Raw genomic sequence first — 25,641 nt, forward strand, 5'->3', positions numbered from 1 at the left:
ATGGCACCGGACACCGGTACCCATCCCTAGTCTTCAGAAATACTTTTACAGGCTTTTTAATGTTCGGACCCATGAAAGTTGTTGAGACTGAGGGATGGTTAAAACAAACAGTGTTTGTTTAACTTTAATAAGGTTTTCTTCATTGGAGCAGTGACTCAATATTCAATGTTCAATAATGTTTCTTCAAATGAAGAAAACTTGGTCATTCCAAGTAGTTTACAATAGAAACACTAAATGTGGGTGACTGTCAAAAACTTACTTGCAATTTTTGCCTTGACATCTGCAAACCTGGCAGAGAAAAACAGTAAATCAATATCAATGACATTTTAATCTATATACTAGTAAAATAAAAAAGTAGACTATTTTTAGAAATCACATGATGCTGTAAAGATTTAGTGTTGCGATTACACTGAGAGGAACAAAAGTAATACTCTGCGTTCCTCTTGTATGTCACTGCTTTTGTCTAAAGCTGCCTTCAGGATGCCTGACTCACCTGTCGAATGGCAGCTCCTGGGCAATGAGATGCAGCTTCTGAATGATATCAGCAGCTTCCTTAATCTGAGGAACAGAGAAAAAGTGAGAGTGGGTATGTATGTGTGTGTATGAGAGAGAGATATCAGGTGATGGAAAAAGAGTGAGAGCACAGCGGGACCATGTGAAGTGGACATCCAGAGAAAAAGTGGGCAGGCCGCCGGCAGTGTTTCCCCTTGGGGGATCATCATCTTAAAGCAGCCCTCCTCCACCTTCCCGTGTTGAACAGGGAGCTGATAACAGACAGGCTGCGCTCACCTGGGCATCGGCAGCAGCAGCAGCGGAAGTCCTGACTTAGCAGCACATCCAACTCTTTATTGGCATGCCTTTTCTGAATAGGCTGTAATCCCACAGGAGTCTAAATCGCCTTCAATAATCTGTCCGTCCAGGGATATCTGTCTAAAAAAAGGGGGCCCTGTCGAGAGCCGCCCCACACCCCCCTACACACCCCCACCCCTCCTGACATACACGCTGGCTGAAAAAAAAAGCCCCAGACCTACGAAAGGCCCGCCGTCCGCAACTCCTCTGTTCCCGCAGATGCCTGCCTCAGCTAACATCATTACTCTGCTCCCGTGAGGAGGATCCAGCCTTTCTGCTCGGCGAAGGTTTTCTAAGTATCTGTCCCCCAGCTAAGATTAGCTAAATCCCATGTAAGTAATGTAGCCGTCTCCCTGCAGTCAGGGTTTAGCAGCACTTGTCTCCACGCTGGCGGCCCAGCCCTCCCTTTCAGAAGGATTAGCAAAGCCATCCCCCTTCAGCTATTCACTTGCAGCTTTCCTCTTTTCCCCCTCATATGGAGGTATGCTCAGGAAAAAGGAATCTGGACAGATATTTCTGCATGCCTTTCCAGAAAACCAGCTCCATCTCCAGCTTTCGTCTCTGGGATTGACCCCCAGACACACTTCTCAGCATCCGCTAATGACATTCCTACTAACAAGAATAAATCTAAAGCATCTCAGTCGCTCTGCTGTCACTACAAAACTGCAAAATCAAACTTTTGGCCACTTGTCTAACATCGAAAAGGCCTCTGTGTAGACTGACACTGGGTAAAAGTGTGCATATCTTTTCCCAGGATGTGTGTCACCAGTGCCCTTGCATGCACCACCTTGCTACAAGCTCTCTTCTGCTGTAAAGTGACACAAAGCTGAGGGCCATCCAAATTCTCTCTCCCAGACAACCTACTGTAAATGCAATTAGTTTTGACATGAGCATGTTGACATCCATGCTAGTCAATCAGCCAGCTATTGTCAGACAGCAAATGACAGTTTATTAATCCAAATTAGTCAAGGGATCCAACTAAAGGGATAAACTTAACAAATTAATATGGATGGTTTACCTCGTAATCCTGTTCATTCTCACCTCCAGCAGTATCACAGCAGGGGGGCCCCCGACAGTGGTCACGCATACACACCTCCACTGATGTGAAGGGAAAGAACATGTGCAGCATACTTACCTTGTCTGGGTTGTTAAATACATCGCTGCGTAGGTCTCCATCCAAGAACTCGTTGAAGTAGGTCATCAGACGCTGAGCTTCTACAGCTCTCTGGCGAGGCGTGTTCACCCCCTCCAGCTGGTCCCCCAGGTGACAAACCTTAGTGGCCACATAGCTGATGTGCTCGTCGAGCTCTTGGAAATGCTGAAAGGCCACCTGATATCATGCAAAACAAAGAGGATGTGAAATAAAAACACACAGAAAAAAGTTTTTGGAATGACAGATAATATAATCTTTGACAGCTCAAAGGCTTTGCAGTGGGTGTGATTGGCTCCTTTCACCACACAACACACCTGGTTGCTTCTCTGCAAGTCTTGAACTTTGTGGGCAAATTCCTTGGCCTCACGATGACACTGATGCTCAAGCTTCTCCACCTTCCGCTGGATCTTCTCATCCAATTGCTTCAACTCCTCAATGTGGTTCTGAAACTCCTCCAACAGCCTTTAATGGGGGAAAGAATGCATGTAAGTTTCCACTTGGTAGTTCTTCAAAAAAAATAACAGGTAAAAGATGCAGAAAATGCCCTTAGTTTAGAATAGTAATTTGGTACCGCAAGGTTAAATCTGTCCCACTGACCTCACAGTTACAGTTAATAGTTAAAGAATAGTGCCAGATGCTTAATTCCTGGGTCCCCAGGCTTAAGAAGCTCTGAAAACTAGCAGCTTCGTCAGCTGCATTTTAAGTGCCACCAGGACTGCAGAGCAAATGTTCTAAGTCAGCACCACATTTCACAGAGTAGGAAACATCCCAAAATGATGAGTGTATAATCTTCTGACTAATTCCCTCAGCACTGGCTAGAGCTTAAAGACATCTCCCATCCTTTCCCAACAGACACTCATTCCCTGGCTGGTGACTCACAGTATGGTGGCCTCCACAGATATGTTGTCTCTGACTTGTAGCTAAGAGTATCCGAGGAGGTGGCGGCAACAGTTTGTGTAGTGAGAAGATAAGCAGGATGCATCTGTGGTACAGTTAAACTGTTGTGGCATTTTTGCTTACGAGATGCAGGCCTGTCCCCAAATATAAACATCACAACAAATATGGGGAAAAAAGATGCAAAAGACTTTAATATTCATTTCTCGTTTTTCTCCAACCCGAAACTTTAAATGAGTGGAGAGGAGATCCAGGTGAGCTTTGTGAAGCAAGGAAGGACAGCTTCTTTAGAAAGTCAGTCTGTTGACTGTTATAAAATAATACAATGACATACTGTAATTGAAACACTAAAATCTAAAATATAATGAATTATTTCCAAGTATTTTAACAGGAAGCTTACCCTAAATTATTATTAAAATATGTTTACTGAGAGAGAAGAAGATGGTTTATGTGTATGTAATGGCTACAGAGAGAAAACGGTCTTGATTACGGAGTCTAATTAATTTAATTAACTGCTCAAAAAAATGAGTGGCACTATGGCTAGAAGGACAGTATGCATGGTTAATGGAAAACCTTTATACAGCCAGGTGAGTCGAAAGGCTGTGCTTTAGATTTGTAAAAGTTGAAATATTAATTCATGAATAAGGCATCCTTTTGAGAACATATTTATTATTATAATAACTACAAATAATCAATTAAATTTTACTTCCTTTTCAATGAAGATAATGGATGGAAGGAGCTCTTATACGCTATATAATCTAAAACTTTGAGCTAAAATGTGGTGCATGTAATTCTTATAAACTACGACCTTATATTAAGGATAAGAGAGACGCTACTGCATATGTAAATGACAAGTATCTATAGTACCTTTTGGGGTCAAACGCCTCGGCTCCTCCTTTGGAGCCTCCCCCAGGAGTCCTCCATGCCAGCCTTTCAATGTACTCATCTGCATCAAAGGGCTCCTAAAGGGAGGGGGGAAGCAATGGGAGAAGAGTCACTTGGCCCAAAATACTACAGTCGTCTACAAAAGGATGGTAAAAGATTACAAGATCGGGTAAATTGTAAAAGGTTACTAAAGTTACCTGTGCTGATTTTATTGCACACAAACAGCCAACAACATTGCTATTTCCTCGAATAAGCGAACTCATACAAATTAGACAATACGTGTCCTCTTTTCCCTCACTTTAACAACAAGAAACCAACGTTTCTCCTCAATGCTTGAGTTATTATTAATTCTTAATTACGCACTCAATTGATAAATACTGTCGGCACTGTTAGGGTACCGTTAATTGTAGTTAGCCCCTTAGCTAGCCTGAAAGCTAACACAGCTACCCGTTGTCATTTTACCTCGAACAGATGAGCTGTCGTCGCCATGTTAAAGATTCAGCTGGCGGCACGGTGAGATAAAACCTAGGAGATGGAACTCAAAGCCGGCAATAAAGCCGACTTCTGCATTGATTTGGTGGTTTCGTACAGTTTTGCCCTTTGTTGACAGCTAGCTGGTTGGCGATCCAGCTTCCTGTATGGGAGAGAAGGGTGGGGACAGCCGCTTGGAAGTGCGCAAGCGCATTTGTCAGCTGATTGGACGTAGTTGTCACATGAAACAACAAAAGCAGGAAGTAAGTAGCGAGCATCAGCGATGTTCATACAGCGAGGCAAAAAATGAATTTAACACATGCACAGGGAGATTTAAATATTAGATTTTGACGCTTTTGTTTTTTTCCCCATAAAGTCGGGAGTTTGCTGTAGCCGGAGAAATGACTGTACGTGGTTTGTGGATTATTTCTCACGAGAATGGAGGAAATCTGTCAATACGCTTTTCTAGGTTTGTGACTTCTAATTATTGTCACATATATGCTAACATAACATATTTTTTCGGATTACTTATAGATCGCTGTGTTTTGTCATGTCTTGTGTCTCCTTCATCAGGAGGTTTTCCACCGTGGAGCACCGTGCAAAGAGCCTGGCAGGTTCCTCATATGTAGCAGTCCCAGAGGAGAGTACTTTCCTGCAGCTCCTGCTCACTGAGCTGGGGCTTTCAGACTCAGGTAAGAATTATGTAGCCCTCAGAGATGACTGTCTTTACCGTCCACGGTCACCAGCCCTGGAGCTGCATGTGGATGGACCTGCAAAAGGAATACTTTGGCCTGTGTTGACTGTCTCGCAAGGGCCTCTCATTCTGGCGTGTCTGCCTTTAGTGGATGTCCCTCCTGATCCGCGGCCACCTCTGGCCAGTCTGCTGTCAGTCTCACAGGGTCTCACACTTCTGGCAGGCCTACAGACTTTTCTCCTTGGCTCAGGGAGTAAGCCTGATAGTGAAGGGCTTGGCTCTCGTCTGGCAATGGTGCCCTCAGTCCTCCTGCAGGTTTGTCCACTTGGCACACCCCTTGATGTCCCCCTACCTGGGACACCCACAGCGCCCACTTCTGTTGGAACTCAGAAACAGCCAGCCTGGAAGACAGGACTACACCGAGGTCGAGCTGTGGTTAACGTTGGACTGATAGAAACAGTGCGGTCCATGCAGTATGGTAATCGAAGCAGACAGGACCTCTGGGATGTTTATGGCACCGTGACATGCAAAGTAAGTCCGCAATGTAAATAAAAGTGATTAATGTTATAACTTCTGGAAATGATTTATTTAGGATTATTCTACATTTCTACCCTTCTTTCAACAGTGTGAAGTGGAGGGGGTGCTCCCAAATGTGACAGTGACTCTATCACTGCCACCAAATGGTTCTCCACTGCAGGACATCCTGGTCCATCCCTGTGTCACATCTCTGGATTCGAGTATCCTGACTGCCAGCAGTGTGGATAATTATGATGGCTCAGCTTTCTCTGGGCCATACAAGTTTCCCTTTTCCCCTCCTCTAGAGCCCTTCAGACTATGCAGCTATACTTCTGAGGTATGCATACAAATTCCTTGCAGATATATTTTCATCTTGTAAATGATTTCTGCTAAAATCTTAATTTCTCACCAGGTTCCTGTTCCACCCATACTTGGTTCATACCAACTAAAGGAAGAGGAGAACCAGCTTCGCGTGTCAGTAACCCTCAAACTTCATGAGAGTATAAAGAACAGTTTTGAGTTCTGTAATGCTCACCTGCCATTCTTTAACAGGTAAACTACACAAAGTTCAAAATCACTATTTCCTCGTGCTTTATGCTTTCTTTACAAGCATAATATGATCCAGTCATAAATATAATTACTGAGAGCCCTTTTAGGAGTTTAGAAATTGTTGAAAAATCAAATGCACATATGTGTGCAGGAAAATTTTTTTAATGGAAAACTCTTTTAAATGTTTTTAAATCTAATTTAGCAGAGTTATAGTATCTTGCTTGTGTGTGAGAGACTATTAAACAAACTGCACTGTAATTCAGCTGTGTTCTGTAACCTCTGTTAAAAAAATCCGATTTAATTGATTGTCTGCATACTGTCTCTGTGTGCACTGTGCAGGGATCAAATGGGTGTTGTAGATATGAAGGTAAGCTCTGGACAGTTGGATGTTTCAAAAGAGAAAAACCTGCTTGTCTGGGTCCTGGGTAAGCGTTATGCTTCAGACTCTCCCTATAAGAAACAAAATCACTTTCACTGCATCTGCATACTTTAAAAAAAAATGGATGACTATTTTATTCTCAATGATATGTAGGGCAAAAGTTCCCAAAGTCTCGTGAGGTTACGATGGAGGGTAAGATCAACTTTTCTGGACCAACACCAGGACCTTCTGACCCACTCTGCACAAAACTTACTGCTTATGTCAAAGTAAGTTATTATGTTTCATAATTACCAGTAGCCAAGGATCGTCACCCATACTTACTACTTTATGGTCTTCATGTACTACTCACATTAATGTAAGACGAGATAAAAAGATTTATTACTCCTCATCAGTGGCTTTTTTCTTCACAGTTGCATTTCAAAGTGCCTGACATGACGTTGTCTGGGTGTTATGTTGACCAGCATTCGGTGCAGGTTTATTCTTCTGCCAAGCCACGGATTGTAACATGTAAGCTTACAGTAAAAACTTTTTTTTTTATAAATATTTGTCTCTTGCGTGACCCTGACAGCTGTGCCTGTCCTGCCCTCAGCCCGAGAACTTCAGTCCAAAGAGTACTACATATGGAATTCAACAGGTACAGCTCCGGTATCTTCTGGACAGATGATGATGTAGGATGGATTCACAAAGAGGGGCTTTGTGGACACTGCACTGTGTATTAAAGAGACTGAAAATACTGTAACGCACACACAGTGATGTACGACCCAGGACCCAGCGTCCCGGGTACAGCTGGAAGTAAAGAATTTTGACCCAGTTAAATTATTATTATGGTACCCTGTTTTACAGGAGAGTTATTATCTATTATCTACTCACATGTGCAAAGGCACTTCACAATATGCAAAAATCAACTGGATTACTGCTTTTAAAGAACTACCTGCACCTGCAGTTCAACTTCTTTTATCCCCCAGTCTGCCGCAGATATATCCCATTGCAGACACAAGGGCCACCCCTTGCTCTGACAGTCGCACTTCAGTGACTCTCCATCAGCCGGATAATTAGCAGCTGGGGCCTTGTCATCAGCTGTTGTAGGCCTGGAGTAGAGGGGCGGCTGGACTGTGAAAGGGAAGCCTGATTCGGCCAGTGTCTTGGCGACAAAACCTTCTCTTTTGAGCTGGCAGGAGTCCACACCCATACCAATCACTGGCCCCCACCTCTTTTGACCTCAGCTTTGCCCTGTCAACTAGTAGCTAGCTGAAACACACAAACTCTCCAGGCTGACTGTGATTGAGCGCTGACCCTCGGGCCCTTTGAGACTTGAAAGCTGTCGGTCTCATTCTGTGAGCAGGACCTGCCTAATTGGTGAAAAAGTCACAAGGATGGTAACTGTTGAGTTGCCTCTCGAGGTTACAGAGGAGGTTTTTTAACTAATTTATGGTGCAGCCTGCTGTAAATGATTTTGATCTTTTATTGATGTAACACAATCATCAGAGTAGCCCTCTATGTATGCTTCGATGCATAGATAAAACGGCTCAAATCGGCGTTTGGTTCCAAATGCTTCCCTCAGTTTATCAGCACATTACCTGAACTATGCATGTAACATTTCTACTACACAAGCTCCACCTCTGTGCATTAAGTTGAATGAATAACTAGCTGATGAAGGGTTAAACCAGAGGAGATTGTGTCCCAACTATTCCACAGCAGCCAGACTCCTCTGAGTGGCCTCATTGTCTGCCATTGGCCTCTTGTGCCCCTTGCTGGTCCAAATGCTACATTCTCACGTGGATTTCCACTCAGAAGGCTGACCATGACCAATCCTCTGTCAATTGGAACCAATTGCTCACACGGCATCCTTCACCTTCTTTTTATGTAGCAGTATGGAGTGGCAGACACCGAGACCTCTCGGCTCTCCCCCTCCACGATGATTTGGCTTTAAGGCCCAGTGTGTGTGGTTAGCGAACTGGAAAAGGAGAAGGTTTTTGGTTTTTTGGGGGGTTTTTTTTGAAGAGTTGGGCCACTCTAAATCTCCTCAGTGTCGCAATATGTGGTCAGTCTGGCTCCTCAAGTCTGCAGTTAGTGGCCTCTCACTGGCAGACTTTGCTTTGTTGATTGAATAGCTTGCTAAGTAGATGGACTCATTTAATATGTTGCTCTGCTCCAGTGCCTTCTGTCCATACCTCTGGGCATTCAGCTGAATTGTTCATTTATTTAAAATGTGTTTACTCTTGCATACATGCATACAAGAAACAGATTTACACTTTACTCCTGTAATAATCAAAATAAAGATCATGTGGGCCAAACGCAGCATTTTGGATTGTTACAAATCATTTAAAGCATCATGAAGTTTGGATACTAAAATGTTTTTGCACACCCACAAAAGAATTTGCAATTAAATGCCAAAAAATGCTTTCTGTGGATGTTTGAATTACTGTGTCCCTCAGCCCAATAATGACACCCAGTGGCAGATTACAATAAAAGTCACATTAGCATGTATTTATGTCTTTAATACATTTAATAAAGTGAATTTCTTCTGTTTAAATAGTTCTACCCAACCACTGCAAGATTATCACTGCTGATTAAATTCCTCCTGCTGTGTAGTGTTCATTTAACACGCTGGGCCTGGGGACCAAGCAATTGAAAGCTTCTGTTGTTCCAGGTGTTTGGTAGGAGTTCAGTTCCTCTCAGCCAGTCTAAGTCTGCTTAGAGTCGGCCTCAGGGAGGCCACTTCATAAATAATGGTAGAATTACTAGCTTCCTGTTTTCAGTCTGAGCGTGCATTTGCTTTTAAATAACAGAATATATCTGCAGACTGAAAGGTTGTTGTTGTTTTTTCTTTTGCACTAACTTTTATCCCAAATGTCTAATAATGGACCAGAAACCTAAAAAGAAAAAAAAGTCGATTCAAACCTCTTTTAGCTAAATAGTTCATTTTTGGATGTTTGTCGTCAATATTGCAGGGAGGCTGAAGTCAATGTTCCAGCAGTTTTTCTCACGTCATCGCATTTCTTTCACCAATAGAGGGCGCCATAAACTCAGTCATGAAAGCCAGAACATGCAGTAGCTTCCAAACATCAAAAAGTTTCATCATATTGTTAATAAAAGTTGGTTCCAGAACACGCATGGCAACTTTGTTATCATTTCTGAAAACTGAAATTTGGTATGATAGCTTAAAGATCCTGCTTCTACTTCTTATCCTGCCTATCTGACCGTTTCATCCTGTGACCTCTGTGCACTTTACTTCAGTTCTCTGCATCAGTTTCTCTTCAGTTGTCCAGTTTTCCATTTTGTTTTGCTGTTTTCAAAAACATCTGCCATCTCCAGTTTGTTGTGTGTGTTTTTTTCCTTTAGTCTGTGCTACAGCATGAACTCTGTCTTCTTTGACTGTATGATCTAGCTTGCGTTGTAGCTGTTTTTCTGGACAGGTTACACTTCAAAACCAAAGGAAGGGAAAGATATTGGCTCCAGAAGGCAGCCGGGGTTCCCATTTCTTGTGGTCTCATTCCAAAAGATGTCTCTCTCAGTGGGTTCTCACGAGTTTCAGCTTCTGGATGCCTTCTGCATTTGGATCTCCATCGAAAAGGACAAATAAAAGAAGGCAAGTTAGGTTGGAATACACTGCATTCAAACAGAGTATGTATTAGATCAACAATTTCCAAGCCTGACGTTAAATGTGTAGACTGTATCTTATGTCTTCTCTGCTGCCTGACATTTTAGAGGTGAGCTTGAGAGGCAGCTCTCTGAACCTCCAGAAACCTGCCCTAGAAAGGGTTAAATAAACTGGATATTGAAATCAACTAAGTTCATTTACTCCAGCACTGTAGTGAATTATAATTATCAGTTATTTGTACTTTACTGAAATATTTCTAGTTTGCTTTGCTGCATACTTCTGCTTCACTGCCAGGAAAATTCCTTTAATGTCTCTACTACTTATGTGCTATTAAATGCTCAGTATTTTCATATTGTCGTAAAGATATTTATAATTAAAGGAACTGACCCATCACTTTTCATTGGAATTGGTGTTTTGTAGGTAATGGAAGAGTGGATGCTGGGTTTAAAGCCAAACACTCTAAAAAAAGAGAAAGAGTAACACAATTGTGGAGTCTATGCTTTTATTTGTTTCTGCAAGTTTGCATCTCCTGGTGGGAGCTTTTCTGTTCTCTGTAGCCTGAAAATAGATCCCGTTGAGGGCCAGTCATGGCTGTAGACCACCCCACTTTCCACTCTACTGGCACTTTAATCAGATCCACTGGGAGACAAGAGGAAGGGCTCAGACTCACAGCTGCCTCTCTCTCCCTCCTTTCCCATCCACCCCATTTTTTCTACCCTCTCCCACTCGCTCTTAAGCACCGTTGCAGACTGTTAGTAAAAATGTATGATTTAAATTATTGATGCTAAAGATGCACTTCACCTCTTCCATACTTTGTCAAGATGCTTTACCTGAATTACTTTGCTCGTGCCTTCTTGGCAGGTTGTAAAAAAACGGTGGATATCCCCATCTGTGAGGTCCCTGTCCTATAAAAAAAACATCAAAATTCCTTATTGGAATCATTTGACATAGCATGAAGGTGACAGTGGGTTAGCAGTGATATTTTTATTTATTTTTATTTATTTTTTTATTACTTTGGCAATTTGATTGGCAGTGCTTGTGTGGCCAATTTTAAGGGCCAGCAGTTGCAGTGCCTGAGGAGAGATAATGACGGGATGTCTGGGTAATAATCACAACCAGTCAGAAACAATAATGAATGATGTCTCCCAGAGTCCCAGTGCAGATGTGAAATGTTTTAAAAATGAACCAGGCAGCACGACTAGTCTGTTTTAGTTAAATATATTAGGCAGCTAATTTTGCCAAGCTAACCCAAGGTCTTCTGGGTGGAGGAGAATGAATGATGCTTAAATTGCACACACAAACACAAAATCAGTAACACATGAGTAACAAAACAAATAAATCATAACTGGGAATGAAATTTGGCGCAGACTGACCTGAAAGCAAAGAAAGAGTTATTTCCTGCTTCAGTGGAGGAAAGGTTGTGCTTTTCTCTCCCACAGATCCTGGTGGCAGCTCCACAGCGTGTGGCAGAGCAGGGACTGTCCATTGTGGTTTTGGCTTCTGAGTCTTTTCTTGCAAAATATTACATGGGGCCACTTTATGCAATCCTGGTCTGGAGTGTGTAGAGCCCATTGTCCTGCTGTCGGTCCAAGAAGCTGACACTTGCAAAATACTTCCCGGTCCAAGCTATTTATGTAAAGTTTAATGGTTACAATATCTGTCTTAAAGTTGGGTGTTACAAATGACCTCAATCACATGATGGCTCTGTGAGCGTAGACCCACTTGTGCTAATATTTCTTTTCCTTTTTGCCCTGTCCTATAAAAATGTCAGTAACTTCACTTTTAAAGGAGTCTTTTCAATTTGCATCATTTGCTTCAGCTGCTTCCAAGCAAACCCAGTGGTCTTCACATCCTCAGCGGCTTTCAAACTTATGATTTGTCCTGGAGCGTTGTTGTGTGGCACCCAAGTAAAAATGTGGTTAAAAGAGTAGGTGTACACTCCATCCCAACCTGACTTTCACATTATAATGAGCTAGGTTTCTATGGCAACTCTCCCTACAGGTTACTTTGTAACTCATAAGTTAATGCTTGAAAGAGCCTGTTATTTTCCTGCACCCCCTTTGCTATCTGAAAGCCCAGAGGGAGCAGAGAGGGAAATTGTTTTCTGACTGAAAAATATGACTCCAGTAGAGCTCATAAAAGCACCGGGGTAGGAAAAAACTGTTACAGTCCTGGTTCCTATTACACTGCATACAGGAGTTGTTGTGCATTTTTTTTCTGTGCTTGGTAATATTTGGAATTTTTTTTAAAGACTGGTATTGTTTTTGTTATCATGCTAGCAGCATGGATCTGGGGATGGCAGTCCCAGTCTATCAGTGTGTTGGTATACTGCTTTCACCTGACTGAAATATTGTGTCAAACAACTACCCAGTGTGATTTTGCAAAGCCACTTGCGGTACCCAATTGCATGATTATAGCGCCACCTTGAGATGGATAGATGTTTAAATAAAAGGTATTGCTAAAATATCTTAGCAATCAATGACAGCAGGTGCCCGTGTCCCGTGGCTGCTAAACAAGCCCAAATCATCACCCCTCTACCACCGTGCTTGACGGCTGGTATGAGGTGTTTCAGCTGACATGCTGCATTTCTCTTTTGCCAAATGTGGCGCTGTCCATTATCACCGAACCCCTCCACTTTGGTCTGGTCTGTCCAAATTGTCCAGTTGTTCCAGAAGTCTTGTGGTTTGTTCACATGTAACCTAAGCCATGCGACCAGGATTTCTCCTGGCAACCCTTCTAAACAAGCCATACTTGTTCAGCGTTTTTCTAACTGTACTGCAATGAACCTCAATATTTAACATGCTAATCGAGGCCTGTAAACTCTGAGATGTAGCTCTTGTATCCTCGGACAATTGTCGAATTGTATTGATGCACGCCTGAATGCTCCATACAAGCAAAACTGCCAAAACTTGTGCTTTTATAGAGGTGCTCACACTTGCTGATGATCAAACAATCAAGTGCATGTGAATAGCAGCACCTGACTGCTACTTACCCTCTTTATTTCAATACAGGCATTATGGGTGTTTTCACAGGACTGCATATAGTTGTACTTTTTTAAGCATGACTGTATGTATTTTACAAAATACTTTTTCTGCAGCTAAAGATTATAAAAGATCCCTCTGATTAATGTGTTTTATCAATTTCTAGCTGGATACCAGTGACCATTATGAAAGTACAATTTGAACATTGCATTTTTTTCCTTTTGCTTCTTCGACATCATTTATTGTATTATGTTAAAATGCCACCACAGTCGTTTAGCTGAAACTGTCATCTCAGCAAATGCTTCATTAGAGGTTTCAACTCACTGACTGTGCTCCACCATAACAGCACTGTAGTGTGACTCTTGGGATTGTCTGTTTTTCAAATAGTCCTACTGATGATCTCAGTAGGACTATTTGAAAAACATGTTTCTCACCATGTTATGAGATATTAAAAAAAAAATCACAGTGACAAAATCATAGCATATGGTCTGTAGGAAACCATGTCCCGTGAGCTTTGACCATTGTTAGACATTTTCACCATTAATTGTGTGTATCTGTGAAAAAGGAAAAATTACAGTTAACTGTCAGTTTTCTGTGTATTGTGTATTTGTGTGTGAGAAAGTGAAGAACAGCACGGAAAAGCATTGTAATTCTCAAAGAGAAGAATTCTGGAAAGTCATCACTGCTGAATCAGAGCAACACAGAGAATACTAATACTGAATGAATCACACTACTTAATTTTGCTAAAAATACTTGTCCATGAGCAGTTAATGGTCAAAGGGACAACAGTCTGCTTTAGTCATTCTGATAGGCGTGGTTCCATCTTTATAGACTAGCTTGACTAATATTATATATTCAGTAAATAATTTGTAATGGCAGAGAAGATTTGATTAAATAAAAAAATGTTTTAATATTACTCTACTGATAATGTGATTCAGGGTGCAGAGTCATTTGCTTTTTTTTTTTTTTTTTTACATTTATTTGTGTCAAATAAATATACAGTCAGTTTGTCAGTCTAATATTAATACCAAAAATGTGACCTCATGTCAGAGCTTTGCTTAGAAACAGTAGAGCCGTTGCTTTGCTCTTTGGGATGTGAAGCTTTTCCAGCACCATTATCTGTAGATAAATGTATACGAATGCTTTTCAGTTATCCGGGCAATAAAGTTCTGAAGCTAGAAGTTTTTCCAAAAATATTAGAAATACATACATGTGATCCTCAGTTAGATGCAGCTTTTTTGTGGGTTTTAAGACTTTTATTACAAAATCAAAAGATCCTGTACATTAAGCATAGTATAATCATCATTCTTCTATATAATGCTATTCAGTAAGATTTAAAATTATTACTCTTATTGATACAGATCTAAATAAATATCATAAATATGTGTAAGACTGAGCCAAACTGGCCCTGCTGATAGTTATATTCACAGAATACAGTCTGCAGAGCATCTCAAGGGGGAGCCAGTCAGCTCTTGGTTTGGGTGCGTGCGAGGGATGGAGCGCGGCAAGTATGTCAAGAAAGTAAATAACACTTTCAGCTCTTTCAAGTTGCATGATCCATAAATGTTTTCAGTTTCCCCTGTTGTTGTGAAGTGATAGAAACAGTACGTCTCCAGAGTGAAGTTTGAAGTTCAAGACGTTACTGCCTCACTTCCTGATAGATGAGTCCACATGGACTGAGCGTCCCACCACACCTCCAGTGTAGGCTCTGGAGAAATGTGGAGTTTCCAGACTGGTTAACGGAGGTTACTATCAGAGCATGTCATGCCAAGGGAATGGAGACAGTGCCATTTGCGCGACTGCGGCTTCGAGTGTGGGTGCTGGAGTCTGTGAGCTCCTCGCCGTGGTCCTCTGACTTTTTGTCCGCAATGGTGGCCAAGAAACGCAGAGTGACTGAGTCCCATTCCTCTGGTAGCAGCATGAGCAGGAAGCCCAGGCAGATGATGCAGGTGGCAGCCAGTCGCACCACACTGAAGATCACCTCATGTTTCAAAAGATCTACAGCTAGAGTGAGAGGGGAATAAATATGGGTGGGAACAAAAGAGGGAGCCAGAGAGCAGGATGGGGATAGAGAGTGTGAAGGATGAGAGAGAAACACAATCAAATCGAGATTAATTACATAAAGTAAGATAAACCACAGGACAGTGCGGCTGTAGGGGGATTAGTGTAACAAATGCAGCTTATAATCAGCACAAGCAATCCACTTTATCCTCTGTGTCTTTGTGGTCTGGAGCCCTGGGACAGGTTCCCGTAACCCACTGACCTTCATACAGACCATTAAGGAAAAGAACTCGTCTGCAGGCATTTGTGTTGCCTTGGGAATCTGATCCTCCCTTAGCAAGAGGATGGTTGCAGGATCTGTCGAGGCACACTGATGATTGGGTTTCCGGGACAAAAGAGGCAGACTTGCTGTGTAATCTGTTTGCTACAGTGGCCCTAAATGCTGACCTCTCAATACAGCGCCACAGTATGTGTGGCCGTTTACTCCATTTTTTACAATCATATTATTTTACATCAAAATGATCAGTGAATGGCAGATAATAGAAACCTTACCTGCATTTCCCGGCACACTGAGCAGTGTCCCTATAGAGATCAGAATGGGGTAAGTCAGTACCACACCAACATGGACCAGGATGTTGAACACTGCAAAAGAAACAGAAAACAGAAGAAACAGAAGACTCTGTAAAGGTTCTCAGTCATCCAGGTCATCGTTGTCTAAGGAGCTTGGAAAGAAAAGCGTCTGGACTTCTTTAAGTTGCTTGAAGACGTTTCACCTCTCATCCGAGAAGCTTCTTCAGTTCTAAGAGTCAAATGGTGGGCATAAATCTGGGACTGTCCACCACTGACTCTAAGAACCGAAGAAGCTTCTCGGATGAGAAGTGAAACGTCTCATCTGGGAACCCATTAGCTTAGTTATCTGACCTAGCCACTGGGGATGGCGGCCAATATTTTGTAGCTTATGGTCTTGCCAGGTTATCTGGAAAGTGGATAATGGAACACTTCCTTCCACTCACCATTATTTATGAATACACATATATTTCAAAAAGCTAATAAAAAGCTAAATTGTTGTCAGTCGATAGCTAACGTTCCATTACTGGGGCTAAAAGCAGACAACAAACGGAAAGTGGAAAATTTCCGATACTTAAAATAATGCCCTTTGCCTACAGATCCTGTATTCAGACAATACAAACCGAGTGACTGATGGTAACTATAAGAAATGAATCCCTATAGTTATACTAAAAGCCTTAAAATGATCCAAAATGGTTTGTACATGTGGATGAAACCATCCCGTGTATATGCACTCTCACCCAGCCACAGTCCTGCCAGTCCACACATGTATCCCCACGGCAGTGAGGAGAGTGAGCCCCAGTGCTCTACCCTGGTGAAATACAGGATGAGGGGCACACAGGAGATGAAGATGAGGTTGAAAAAGCCCATGGTGGAAAGAAAATGAGCCACTTCTCCAAGGTTGGCGCTGCCTAGGAACATCTTGAACAGCACCTGGATGGTGAGAAAACAAAGAGTTGACACGATGCAATCAAAAATCAAGCATAGCTCAGACTGGAACGGGCTTATGAGGAAGTCTGACCTTATAAAGAGCTGAAGTTGAGGCTGAGCCCACAGCCAATGCCACACCCACAAAGGAATCACCATGGAAACCGTCAGCATAAGCCATCATGACAATACCTGTGATGGCCATTATGGCAGCCACAATCTGCACATAGACACGTAGATGACACATTTTGAAGTAGTAAAAGCTTGTGTTAAACAGGTAATAAACAATCTCCTTCTTGTTTTCATACAGACCCGAACACCCATGAACCGGTCCTTGAGGACAATCCATGAGAGGAGAAAAACAAAAGCTTTGTGGCAACAGTAGAGGGCAGAGACATCAGTGGCGGTCAATTTCTTCAAGGCTAAGAGGTACAGGTAGTTGGTCAGTGTCCACAGGATTGAGAAGGGTGCTGTCCTCTTTACAAAAAGCTTGAGAGTCATTCCATCCTCCCCAAAGAGCTTGCTGCACTCCCTGTTAGAGAAAAACACCAGTAAAGTCTTCTGAATGGAAATGACTGTGTTTAGAGAATGGACATGATGGTTGTTTGGCTCTCACAGGCTTGAGGGTGGTTTAATACTGGTTCCAACTCACCAGAGGTAAAATGATAATAGATCGGAACCTCCTCAGATATCACACTTGGCTTCTTAAAACTTCTTAAATGAGATTTACCTGAATTTCTGGATGGGGGTCTGCTTCTCCCGTGTGGTGACGACATGTCCCGAGTAGTAGATGGGGAAGATGAGGATGTTCCAGTTGCTGCTGAACCAGGAGATGAAGAAGGGACAGGAGAATGACTGGAAGGTCAGCTTCACCACCTGAGTGGTACCCACCCAGGAGGAGGAAACACACAGCACCATCAGCAAACCACCCAGCACCTTCAGAGCCGTGTTGGCGCACGTATGGAAGGACTGGCTCTCCATACTGGTCTCACTTCCTGGTGTCTCTGCGTGAGATTCCGAGCCATCCTCTCCTGATGAGAGTCAAGAAGGGGGGAGAAAAATTAAAGGAAATCCACAGCTAGCATCAGATTTCATCTGAATAATTTTGATTAGTATAATGAGTTTAAACTTAACAACTTTTGTATTTTTTGCACCACTATATATAGACTTCAGTGCTGCCTGCATTGTGGCTTCCTGAATGGGTTCCAGCACATGAGCTTCATCGATCAGTCGTCCTTAGTGATCACTGCCTCAGTTTGCCTTTCTTGCTGTGGTGGCACAATTGAGGCTCCGTTTAAAATGCATCGGGTTAACACGGTGCACGCTGCACATGCCATAAATAGCTTGGTTGCCTCATGATGCAGCATGTACTGTACTCCCTTTGTAGCCAGATGTGCACAGAAACCGGATGCCCACAGAGCAAAAGTAAACCTAACCACATGACAGTCAACATGAAAGTCAGGCCAACCTTGGTGCTCATGGGACACTGTTCTTGTATCGCTGCTATGAAAAGGAATTTACTGGAACTTTACTGGAACATCCAAATTGCAAAGGTTAAATGATACGTATGTCCCAGTGCCTTTATGGACGATCAGAGAAAGCAAAGTGGGATGTGTGTGAGCTCAGATCTGTTCTTTACCTCTCAACAGTGTGATCAATTTACACCAGGGCAGGAATAAAAGATGACATGTGCTGGCTGTTTGCTAGCTCAGCACCTAAAGCTCTGCCATTTCCGCCACAGACACCAGAGCCCTGCAAACACACTAGAACGTGTAGCAGTAGTAGCTCTCCTCTACACAACACAGGGGTGCTCATTATTGCATGCGATAGTCTTCTGTTTGTTATCTGCAAAAAGACCTCAGCAGGATGTCAAGCAATGGGAGCACAAGTCAGTGACGTGTACTGGAAATGGATTGTACCAACAAGTGCAGTAAATAATCATTTCTTACATCAAAAGAAGCTGTAACACAGTGTGTGAAGAGCAAACTCTTGGATCAAACAGCCATTTTATTAGTAGGACAGCTGGTAGAAGTTTAGTTTTTGTAAAGTTCCTTATGTGATCAGATGCCAGTATGTGTTTTAAAATCCATTCCTTCTTTTTACAGGATGCAAACAGAGGAAAACGTCACCAAACTTTGAAAGTAAGTTGATGAGTAACTTCATAAAACAATCAAAAGTCTTGCCAAACGTGGTATATATCCTTTATAAGTGCATGAGATCATCACCGGCACTCAGTGGCTGAAAAACTGCCCAAGAGATTATAAAATTGCAGATTGGACACAGTCATTACTGGCAGCCGTCTTCAATCAGTTCAAGGATAGAAGTAAAAAATAAGAACATAAAAATGCTCCTTTGCAATTAAAAGTCCTGCATTTAAGATCGTATCAGTGTATTATCCTCTACATGTACTTAGCATCACATGAAAGGAGGCACTCTGAAGAAAATTGGTTTCCCTAAACTGAGTATCAGTATCAACTTTTGCATTAGTGATACATCAGTGCATTTTAACTTAACTTTATATGCATTATACTTTGTGTTCCTTTAAAGATTTTAGTTCACTGCAGAAAAAGATGCTAAATGGGGTTAGAAAGAAGAAAAAAACATGTTTTTCAATGCTCAGTACACTAAAACACAAAGTAATGATTTAAAGTAAAATGTAACTATAATAAATAAAAGAAAAATATATGCTAGTCAAATTTCATTTGACCTGGTTCCATTAAATTTAACATTTCAAATTGTAAAATTTAGATGTAATCAAATTAATTAAAGTCAGAATTAGGGAACAAATATTTTTTTGAGTGTAGTAGTCTCTAGGCAGGCTAGCTGTGCTTTGGGGTACAGGTAATGGGGAAGTTAACAAATATATATTTTTTATAGTAATACAGTTTTATTCCAGTCTGGGCCTCAAACAATTATTTAGATGAAACCAAATGAGTGTTTTAAAAGAAAAAAAGCATTCCTCATTATAGACAAATAACTTGTTTTTCAACTGCAAAGCACCAGTGAGCTTTCTAGTTAATGTATTGGTGTAAAAAAACAAACAAAAAAACTGTGGAATGAGGCATATTACAAATTTAGCATAAAATGGAAACACCCGAGTAAAGTAGCTCCAATAAAGCTCACATGAATGTATTTTCCAACACTGCATTGCTGCAGCACTGACCGTCTGTCCACGGTGCAGAGTGGAAAATTCTTCAATGACCACTTACACTTTGAAGGCTTTTATGAGCCTTCAAAGTGTAAAAGAAAAATATTATTTAGCACCCAACAATTCAAAAGTAATAATGAGTTCAACTTGTACACCCCCACCACAAAAAACGCTCGCGGGAGAACAGCACTTAAACTGTTTCTAGTCAGGGGATGTGTTAAAGGCAAAAAGCTCACCGTCGATACAGTTTCTGCAGGATCATCGAGGGATTTCATTTAATTGCATTCTGTCACAGCAAGGGTTCTTAATCAAACTAATGAACCTGGTGGTTGCTAAGTGGAAAAAACTGAGATCCGATATTTCTGCAATAGAGAAGCAGCTCTTTTATTTATTTTAATTTTTTTTTTTTTTTACTTTAGGTCTGTTTTTCTTCATCCACACAGCAGGATGGTTTGTGTTTCACAGCACCGACAAAACCTAAAGCTTTTAGTGTCAGATGCAAGCTTTTCTGTCCTGAGGTAAAAGCCACAACAGGCTCATCTGATGCCAAGACGCAGTAATATTATAACTCTACTATTCCCCTGTCTCATAAAAGTTGCTCCCATTGCCAAAATTGTATTCTCATAGCAGACAGTATTATTGCTGACAAATATTGGTGGTAAAATTTTGCAAAGGAAACAATAATCTCTGCTAAACACAGGCTGACAACACAGTACTGCAGGAGTGAAGGTAAATTCAGTCCAACTCAGGGAAAGTTTTATGAAAAGCTCAAATTTAAGGTTAGTAGTGTTAAGGTATCTGTATGTCCATGATGAATAATTAGTTACTTAGCGCTGGGGTGGGGGTTTTTTTTGTTGTTTTTTTAAGTGAGTGATGATCAGTTTTGGTGCTTTGGTAGGTAAAATGTGATTGGATAAAAGAATGAATACATGCACAAATATTAAAATCTACAAGTCAGGATAAAATGAACAATGTGTTAAATGTAACCCAAGAAAAGCTCATTTCCTCATGTCAAAGAAGCATCCACTGCAGTGATACTCGGGATAAAAAAGTGTAATATTTTGAGGTTTTTTATAGTTTTATAGGTTAAATGCACAGTAGCTTATATCGGTTCAGACATGGAGTCAGAGTATTTGGAAGTGCTAGAACACTTCATTGCAGAAAACCCAGTGCTGCATAGCATCAGTCACCACCGGCACCCATTTATCCATTCATCGTGATGCAGTATGCTTCTGGAACCTCACATTTTAATCCATTTTCTCCTTTATCGCCACCACTAATGTTGCACGGCAGTGATTGATGGAGGCCCGTTGAATCCAATAAGAGGCTCATAGTCTTGTCTGCAGTTTTTAGCCAGCTTAGCTCAGGTCAAAACGCATTAAGTCTTTATCCAAATTAGGCCTGAAGATGAGACATGGATATCATGATGCTGATGAAAAGTTGATTAGTGGCATCACAGTAATCTCTGTTAACAGAGTTAAAGGTGGGGGGCTAAAATGTTTAATCAGATGAGGGGGAACAACAACAGGCTTTACACACTCCATTACCATTACACTGCTACCAGGAGGCTGAAATAATAGAATTTTTTTTTTTACAGTATTCAAATTCAAACAGTTTTTAGATCCAAAGGCTGCTCTCATGTAAATGGAGCAGGATATAATTTGGAAACGTCCATATTTATTAAAATCTCAATATTTCCTATGAAGACTTATAGACTCTACATGGCACTTTGGTGTATTTGATGCCTTGTAGGAAACAAAATGTCACTCGTGACCCTGAAAATAAAAGTTAAGCACTTTGTCGTATCTTATTTTTCTATTTACACACACAATGCATACAGTATACTCCAATACAGTATAAATGGCATCTTGTGTCTCTTTGGAGCTTTCAGTTTACCTTCAGAGTTAGGGCAGGTCAGGACCTGAGTGCTGTATGAGCTGAGAGGAGCCACTCGGGCTGAGTGCTTCTTCATCCTCCACTGGGGGCACCACACACTGTCCTCCCCTGGAAGTAGTGTGTATTTGAGTTTAGAAGTGTTGCTTGGCTGCTGCTGCAAGCTCAGCAGCTCCTTCAGCTCGCTCCGTGCATCCTCAGACTCCCGACTCCTCCGCTTTTTCTTCACACTCTTGACTGCCTCCTCCTCCTCTTCCTAGGTCTCTGTCAAATCTTTAGTCTCCTTCCAGGACTCAAGTCCTGACTCTCTGTTCCTCTCTAGCCCAGCACGTCTGTATAGTGCCACAGCTCAGTGGTGATAGCGAAGTGGAAGTGTAGCAAAGTGGAGACCCTACAGTTGCTCTATCATGCCATGATCCAGCTCTGCCAGTGTCTCCAAGGGAGACTGAGCTTCAAGTGTGTGTGGCATGGTGCAATCACTCCCCTCATCTCTTTCTATCCTCCCCCTCCTCTTTTCGTGTCTGTCTCACTCACTTTTCCCTCCTCTTCCTTTGCTCCGCAAATCAGCAGCTTTGTTTGGAAGGTAACCAAGCAGCTCAGGCAAATTTATGCTGTGCTAGCTGTGCCCCCTCTTTTCCTCCTCCCCTCTCTTTTCTACCTGACAAGGCTCTCCTTACTTTTTCCATCTCTCTCTCTCTTTAATCTCCCCCCCTGTACAAACTCTTGCCCTCTGTCTTGCAATGCCTCTCTCTTTCCTTGGCACCTCTCCTGCTCTTGACTACCCCTTGAGAGTCATATTATTAGTAGAGCTCTCTCCGTCTTGTTGCCTCAAACCCTGACACATTAGTCAATTGAACGACGATATGAAAAAGGCAAAAACCATGTGCATCCTACAAAAGAATACATGACAATCCCAGGCATTTAAATCCTGTTGTGCACAGAGGTCATCTTAGTTCTCTCAGAGGGAAAATAGGCCTTTTTACCCACGTAATCCACACTCCACTACTATATGTTTGCATTTTATTATTGCACGGTACTCACGCGTTATTTCCATATTCTACAATCTGAATCTGAGTTATTTAAAGCAGAATACATTACGAGTTAGTAAAACAATCACTTACAGTGTTCTGTATCTGTTTACTTAAATGAAGAATCACACTGGTTATCTGTTGCTGACTTGGATGGAAGTCAAGAGCTCCCCTGTTATTCTTATAATTTCATGCACGTAAGAAATCAGGTTAAGCAAAGCAGAGGTACTTCCCCTCTGTGTCGTTCCATTGTACCAAATTTACTTGAAGGCAGAAGGTAAGAAAAGACTCTACATAACACATAGATCACCAAGATACGGTGGGCCGGAGAGGTCAAACGCATTACAACGTAAGAAAAGGCCAGCAAGTACAGAAACTCTAGGAGGAGGAGAAATGGAAAAGAAAATATACGAATCACAACAGAAGTGTGTTTTGTGTATTATATGAATCACATTTTTCTCCCTTACAACACAGATGAATCCACAGCGTCTTTTAAGTGCGTCTCAGTGCGATCCTTTCCGTGTTTTGGTTTCTGTCACTTCAAAAGCTTCTCAGTTTGTATTATGTTTGACCTCTCAGGGCCACCTTACCAAGAAAATGAAAACACTTTCCTACAAGTCAGTCCTAATTTTAAAAATTCAACAAATGTCCATTTATGATAAATCACTGTAGTGTGGTTCTTAAAAAAAAATCCATAATCACTGTAAGCACTTTTGATAAGAATTTCTTTATTTATGCAGAAATTTCTGTGCAGGATGTTAGCTGTTTATTTATTTATTATATGCTGGTACTTTAATGAAGGATTTTAATATTTTATCCGTCACTGCTGCACAGTCAAGGGAAACCCTCATCAGCAGCTATGTTGATGATCGGAATAGAGTTTGTGAGTCAGGCTCAGGATTATAGTTGGTCAGGAGTTTCCATTTCAAGGAAAGCCATGCAGTTATTCAATCTGATGCTGTGGTTTATCTACCTGAAGATTTAATGGACCTAAATATCACTCTGGCCTCTACGTCAACAACATATCAGTGCCAAAGTATATGCGGTCAGACACATGAGGCGATGCAGCCAGTAATAAATATTACTATGAAATCTTACAGTAAAATCTGAATTGGAGAAGCAAGACCAGGAGCAATGTGACCCGAGAAACAGGAAACAGGGGAACCACTCAGTACAGTAACTGCAATGTGATTTTTGCCTAAGTTGGCTGGCTGTGAATACTGAAAGCTATTTGCAGCATGTCTGCTCCAGGATTTCTGTTAACGTCTGCCTCCCGTTTCAAATGCTGATCAGCCAAAGATCTGGCAAAGCTACAAAGGGCATAACAGATCAGAGTATTTGTTGTGCATTCTTCAGGCTGCGAGAGAATAGAAAACAGCACAGTTATTGTTTGGCTGTTTCTTGCAAGTGACAAAAAGACACTGAAAATTTGGGGCCACGTTCCAGTAACATTATGGTAATTCATCTGTTAGAGTTCAACACTTTGAAAAAAGCACTTCTCTACTTTCAGTTTTAGGATGACGTTGTGATGCAGGCACATTTATTCCCTGGGGTCACCCAGTTACAGAATGAGTGTAACAAGAATACTAATGCTTTAAATTATGCAACCAGAATCAGCATTGTTTTAAAATGTTTGCACATTTAATGTGTGACAAGCAGGACTGAATACGTAATCCAGGGACAAGCTGGAGGGTTAAATGTAAAAATAGACCTGCTGATGAGAGGAGCCAACACCTAGACACTGAGGGGACAGAGGAGCGACCCAGTCAGCAAATCCTGGGATTCAAATCAGTATCGGATTAAGAGAAATACCTGGAGAGCGGTCACTATAGGAGGCCACAGTTCAATCTCAAATATTGGACTAACAACTCTAAGTTTTAAGAAGATTATTGCTTTCTCTATCCTGCGTTACTATACTGTTCGGCCTACATCTAACTTTGGATGCTTTCTTTTTTGTTACTACTGAGAGGAAAGTTACTGATCATTCATTCCCATCAAACCTTTACAACATATCTGCATTTTATTCTACAATTCAAGCAAACCATACATGAACTTCAATCATTCAATAACTCTCTAACTAAGAAAGAAAGACAGAAAAAATTCTAATAATAATCCCTTTTTAGAGTAGCTAATAAAATGGAAAGTGTGTCTATATAACAAAATGGTCTGCAAGCATAACTGATCAAAGCACAGTATACCACAGCATCCTCCCTCTTTACCTCCATAGCAACACAGTCTCCTGTGCACACTGACGCACTCGACCCATTCAAGCTCTTTTGTCATTCAGATTAACTAATGCTCGACAGTTTGCAGTAGACGGGTCTTTGTCTTTAGCACCTCTCTGTTACTCATCACATCTCAACAAGGTCCGGGAGCAAAGACGACGAGCACAGGGCGCTAATTTTAGCTGAAAAGCCTTTGAACAAATTTCAGGTGTGTATCCAGACACAGTACCTCAACAACTCAACCCAAGGTACTGAGAACATTTGAAGATGAGGACATCTAGTGGTAAATATGAATGGCTGCATTACAGGTGGGAAAAAACTCTTAAAGAGACAATTTTCTCCAAGCCTTAAAGGGTTGAGTCACTCACATTTCTGCACTACGCAGTCAAAGTTATGGTGATTTTTTTATATTAAAACAATAACAAAGTACATTTTAAAATATCAACATCAGTGTGTGTTAAACTAGGCCCAGTTAGCATTCACAATTAATAGGATTTGTCCTTCTGAGCCAACTGAACAAAGTGGTAAAAAAATGGTAAATGGCCTGTATTTGTATAGCGCTTTACTTAATCCCTGTGGACCCCAAAGCGTCAAAGCAAGGATATGGCTATTACTGTGAGTTTAGTGGGTTCAGTCTGTTACTGTGGGAACTATTTCTTTTCTGTCTACACAGACCTACACTCAATTGGTTTGGTTTTGTTCGTTTTTTGTTGGGGTCTTTTTGCTTTGTTTTATTATATTTTGTTGTTCTCATTTCATGTAGACATTGAAAACCTACACGAGTGTTAATGTTCTTCTATGTTTCAAATATCTTTTATTGAGAGCAAGTATAATTATAGTTATTGTAAATTCACATAACATAACTTATGCTCCTTTTTTT

The 25,641-nt window shown here is 41.4% G+C and overlaps 3 protein-coding genes across 5 annotated transcripts in view; 1 reads left to right on the forward strand and 2 right to left on the reverse strand.

Moving 5' to 3' along the window:
- Positions 1 to 4,452, reverse strand: part of exoc5 (exocyst complex component 5) — an 11,767-nt gene extending 7,315 nt beyond the window's left edge. The window contains exons 1-6 of the mRNA XM_005724038.1: positions 4,244 to 4,452; positions 3,764 to 3,858; positions 2,317 to 2,464; positions 1,985 to 2,179; positions 494 to 558; positions 260 to 288 (exon numbers count right to left, since the gene is read on the reverse strand). Coding sequence (XP_005724095.1) covers positions 260 to 288; positions 494 to 558; positions 1,985 to 2,179; positions 2,317 to 2,464; positions 3,764 to 3,858; positions 4,244 to 4,270 — 559 coding nt within the window. The 5' untranslated portion in view covers positions 4,271 to 4,452. The remainder of the gene's footprint in view (positions 1 to 259; positions 289 to 493; positions 559 to 1,984; positions 2,180 to 2,316; positions 2,465 to 3,763; positions 3,859 to 4,243) is intronic.
- A 3-nt stretch (positions 4,453 to 4,455) lies between these two features.
- ap5m1 (adaptor related protein complex 5 subunit mu 1) lies at positions 4,456 to 8,790 on the forward strand. Of its 2 annotated transcripts, XM_005724037.1 has the most exons (10): positions 4,456 to 4,515; positions 4,629 to 4,721; positions 4,826 to 4,944; positions 5,095 to 5,477; positions 5,572 to 5,799; positions 5,875 to 6,014; positions 6,351 to 6,436; positions 6,544 to 6,656; positions 6,801 to 6,897; positions 6,980 to 8,790. In XM_005724037.1, exons 2-10 carry the CDS (start codon positions 4,654 to 4,656, stop codon positions 7,060 to 7,062), a joined length of 1,317 nt encoding a protein of 438 aa, XP_005724094.1. In that variant the 5' UTR covers positions 4,456 to 4,515; positions 4,629 to 4,653; the 3' UTR covers positions 7,063 to 8,790. The 2 variants fall into 2 exon arrangements, with proteins under 2 accessions (XP_005724094.1, XP_005724093.1); XM_005724036.1 differs by having other exon boundaries at positions 4,826 to 5,477.
- Positions 8,791 to 14,218: 5,428 nt separating this feature from the next.
- slc35f4 (solute carrier family 35 member F4) overlaps positions 14,219 to 25,641 on the reverse strand; it is a 16,322-nt gene continuing 4,899 nt past the window's right edge. Inside the window, exons 1-7 of one of the 2 annotated variants that reach the window (XM_005724040.1) lie at positions 21,512 to 21,949; positions 17,198 to 17,498; positions 16,780 to 16,999; positions 16,562 to 16,687; positions 16,281 to 16,473; positions 15,526 to 15,615; positions 14,219 to 14,976 (exon numbers count right to left, since the gene is read on the reverse strand). In XM_005724040.1, the coding sequence (XP_005724097.1) occupies positions 14,735 to 14,976; positions 15,526 to 15,615; positions 16,281 to 16,473; positions 16,562 to 16,687; positions 16,780 to 16,999; positions 17,198 to 17,498; positions 21,512 to 21,587 (1,248 nt within the window). In that variant the 5' untranslated portion in view covers positions 21,588 to 21,949 and the 3' untranslated portion in view covers positions 14,219 to 14,734. Of the gene's footprint in view, positions 14,977 to 15,525; positions 15,616 to 16,280; positions 16,474 to 16,561; positions 16,688 to 16,779; positions 17,000 to 17,197; positions 17,499 to 21,511; positions 21,950 to 25,641 lie in introns of those variants that run through there. The other variant, XM_005724039.1, reaches the window with a different exon arrangement.

The sequence above is a fragment of the Pundamilia nyererei genome, unplaced genomic scaffold (genome assembly GCF_000239375.1).
Source record: "Pundamilia nyererei isolate P.nyererei 1_Seehausen unplaced genomic scaffold, PunNye1.0 scaffold00010, whole genome shotgun sequence".
NCBI lineage: Eukaryota > Metazoa > Chordata > Actinopteri > Cichliformes > Cichlidae > Pundamilia > Pundamilia nyererei.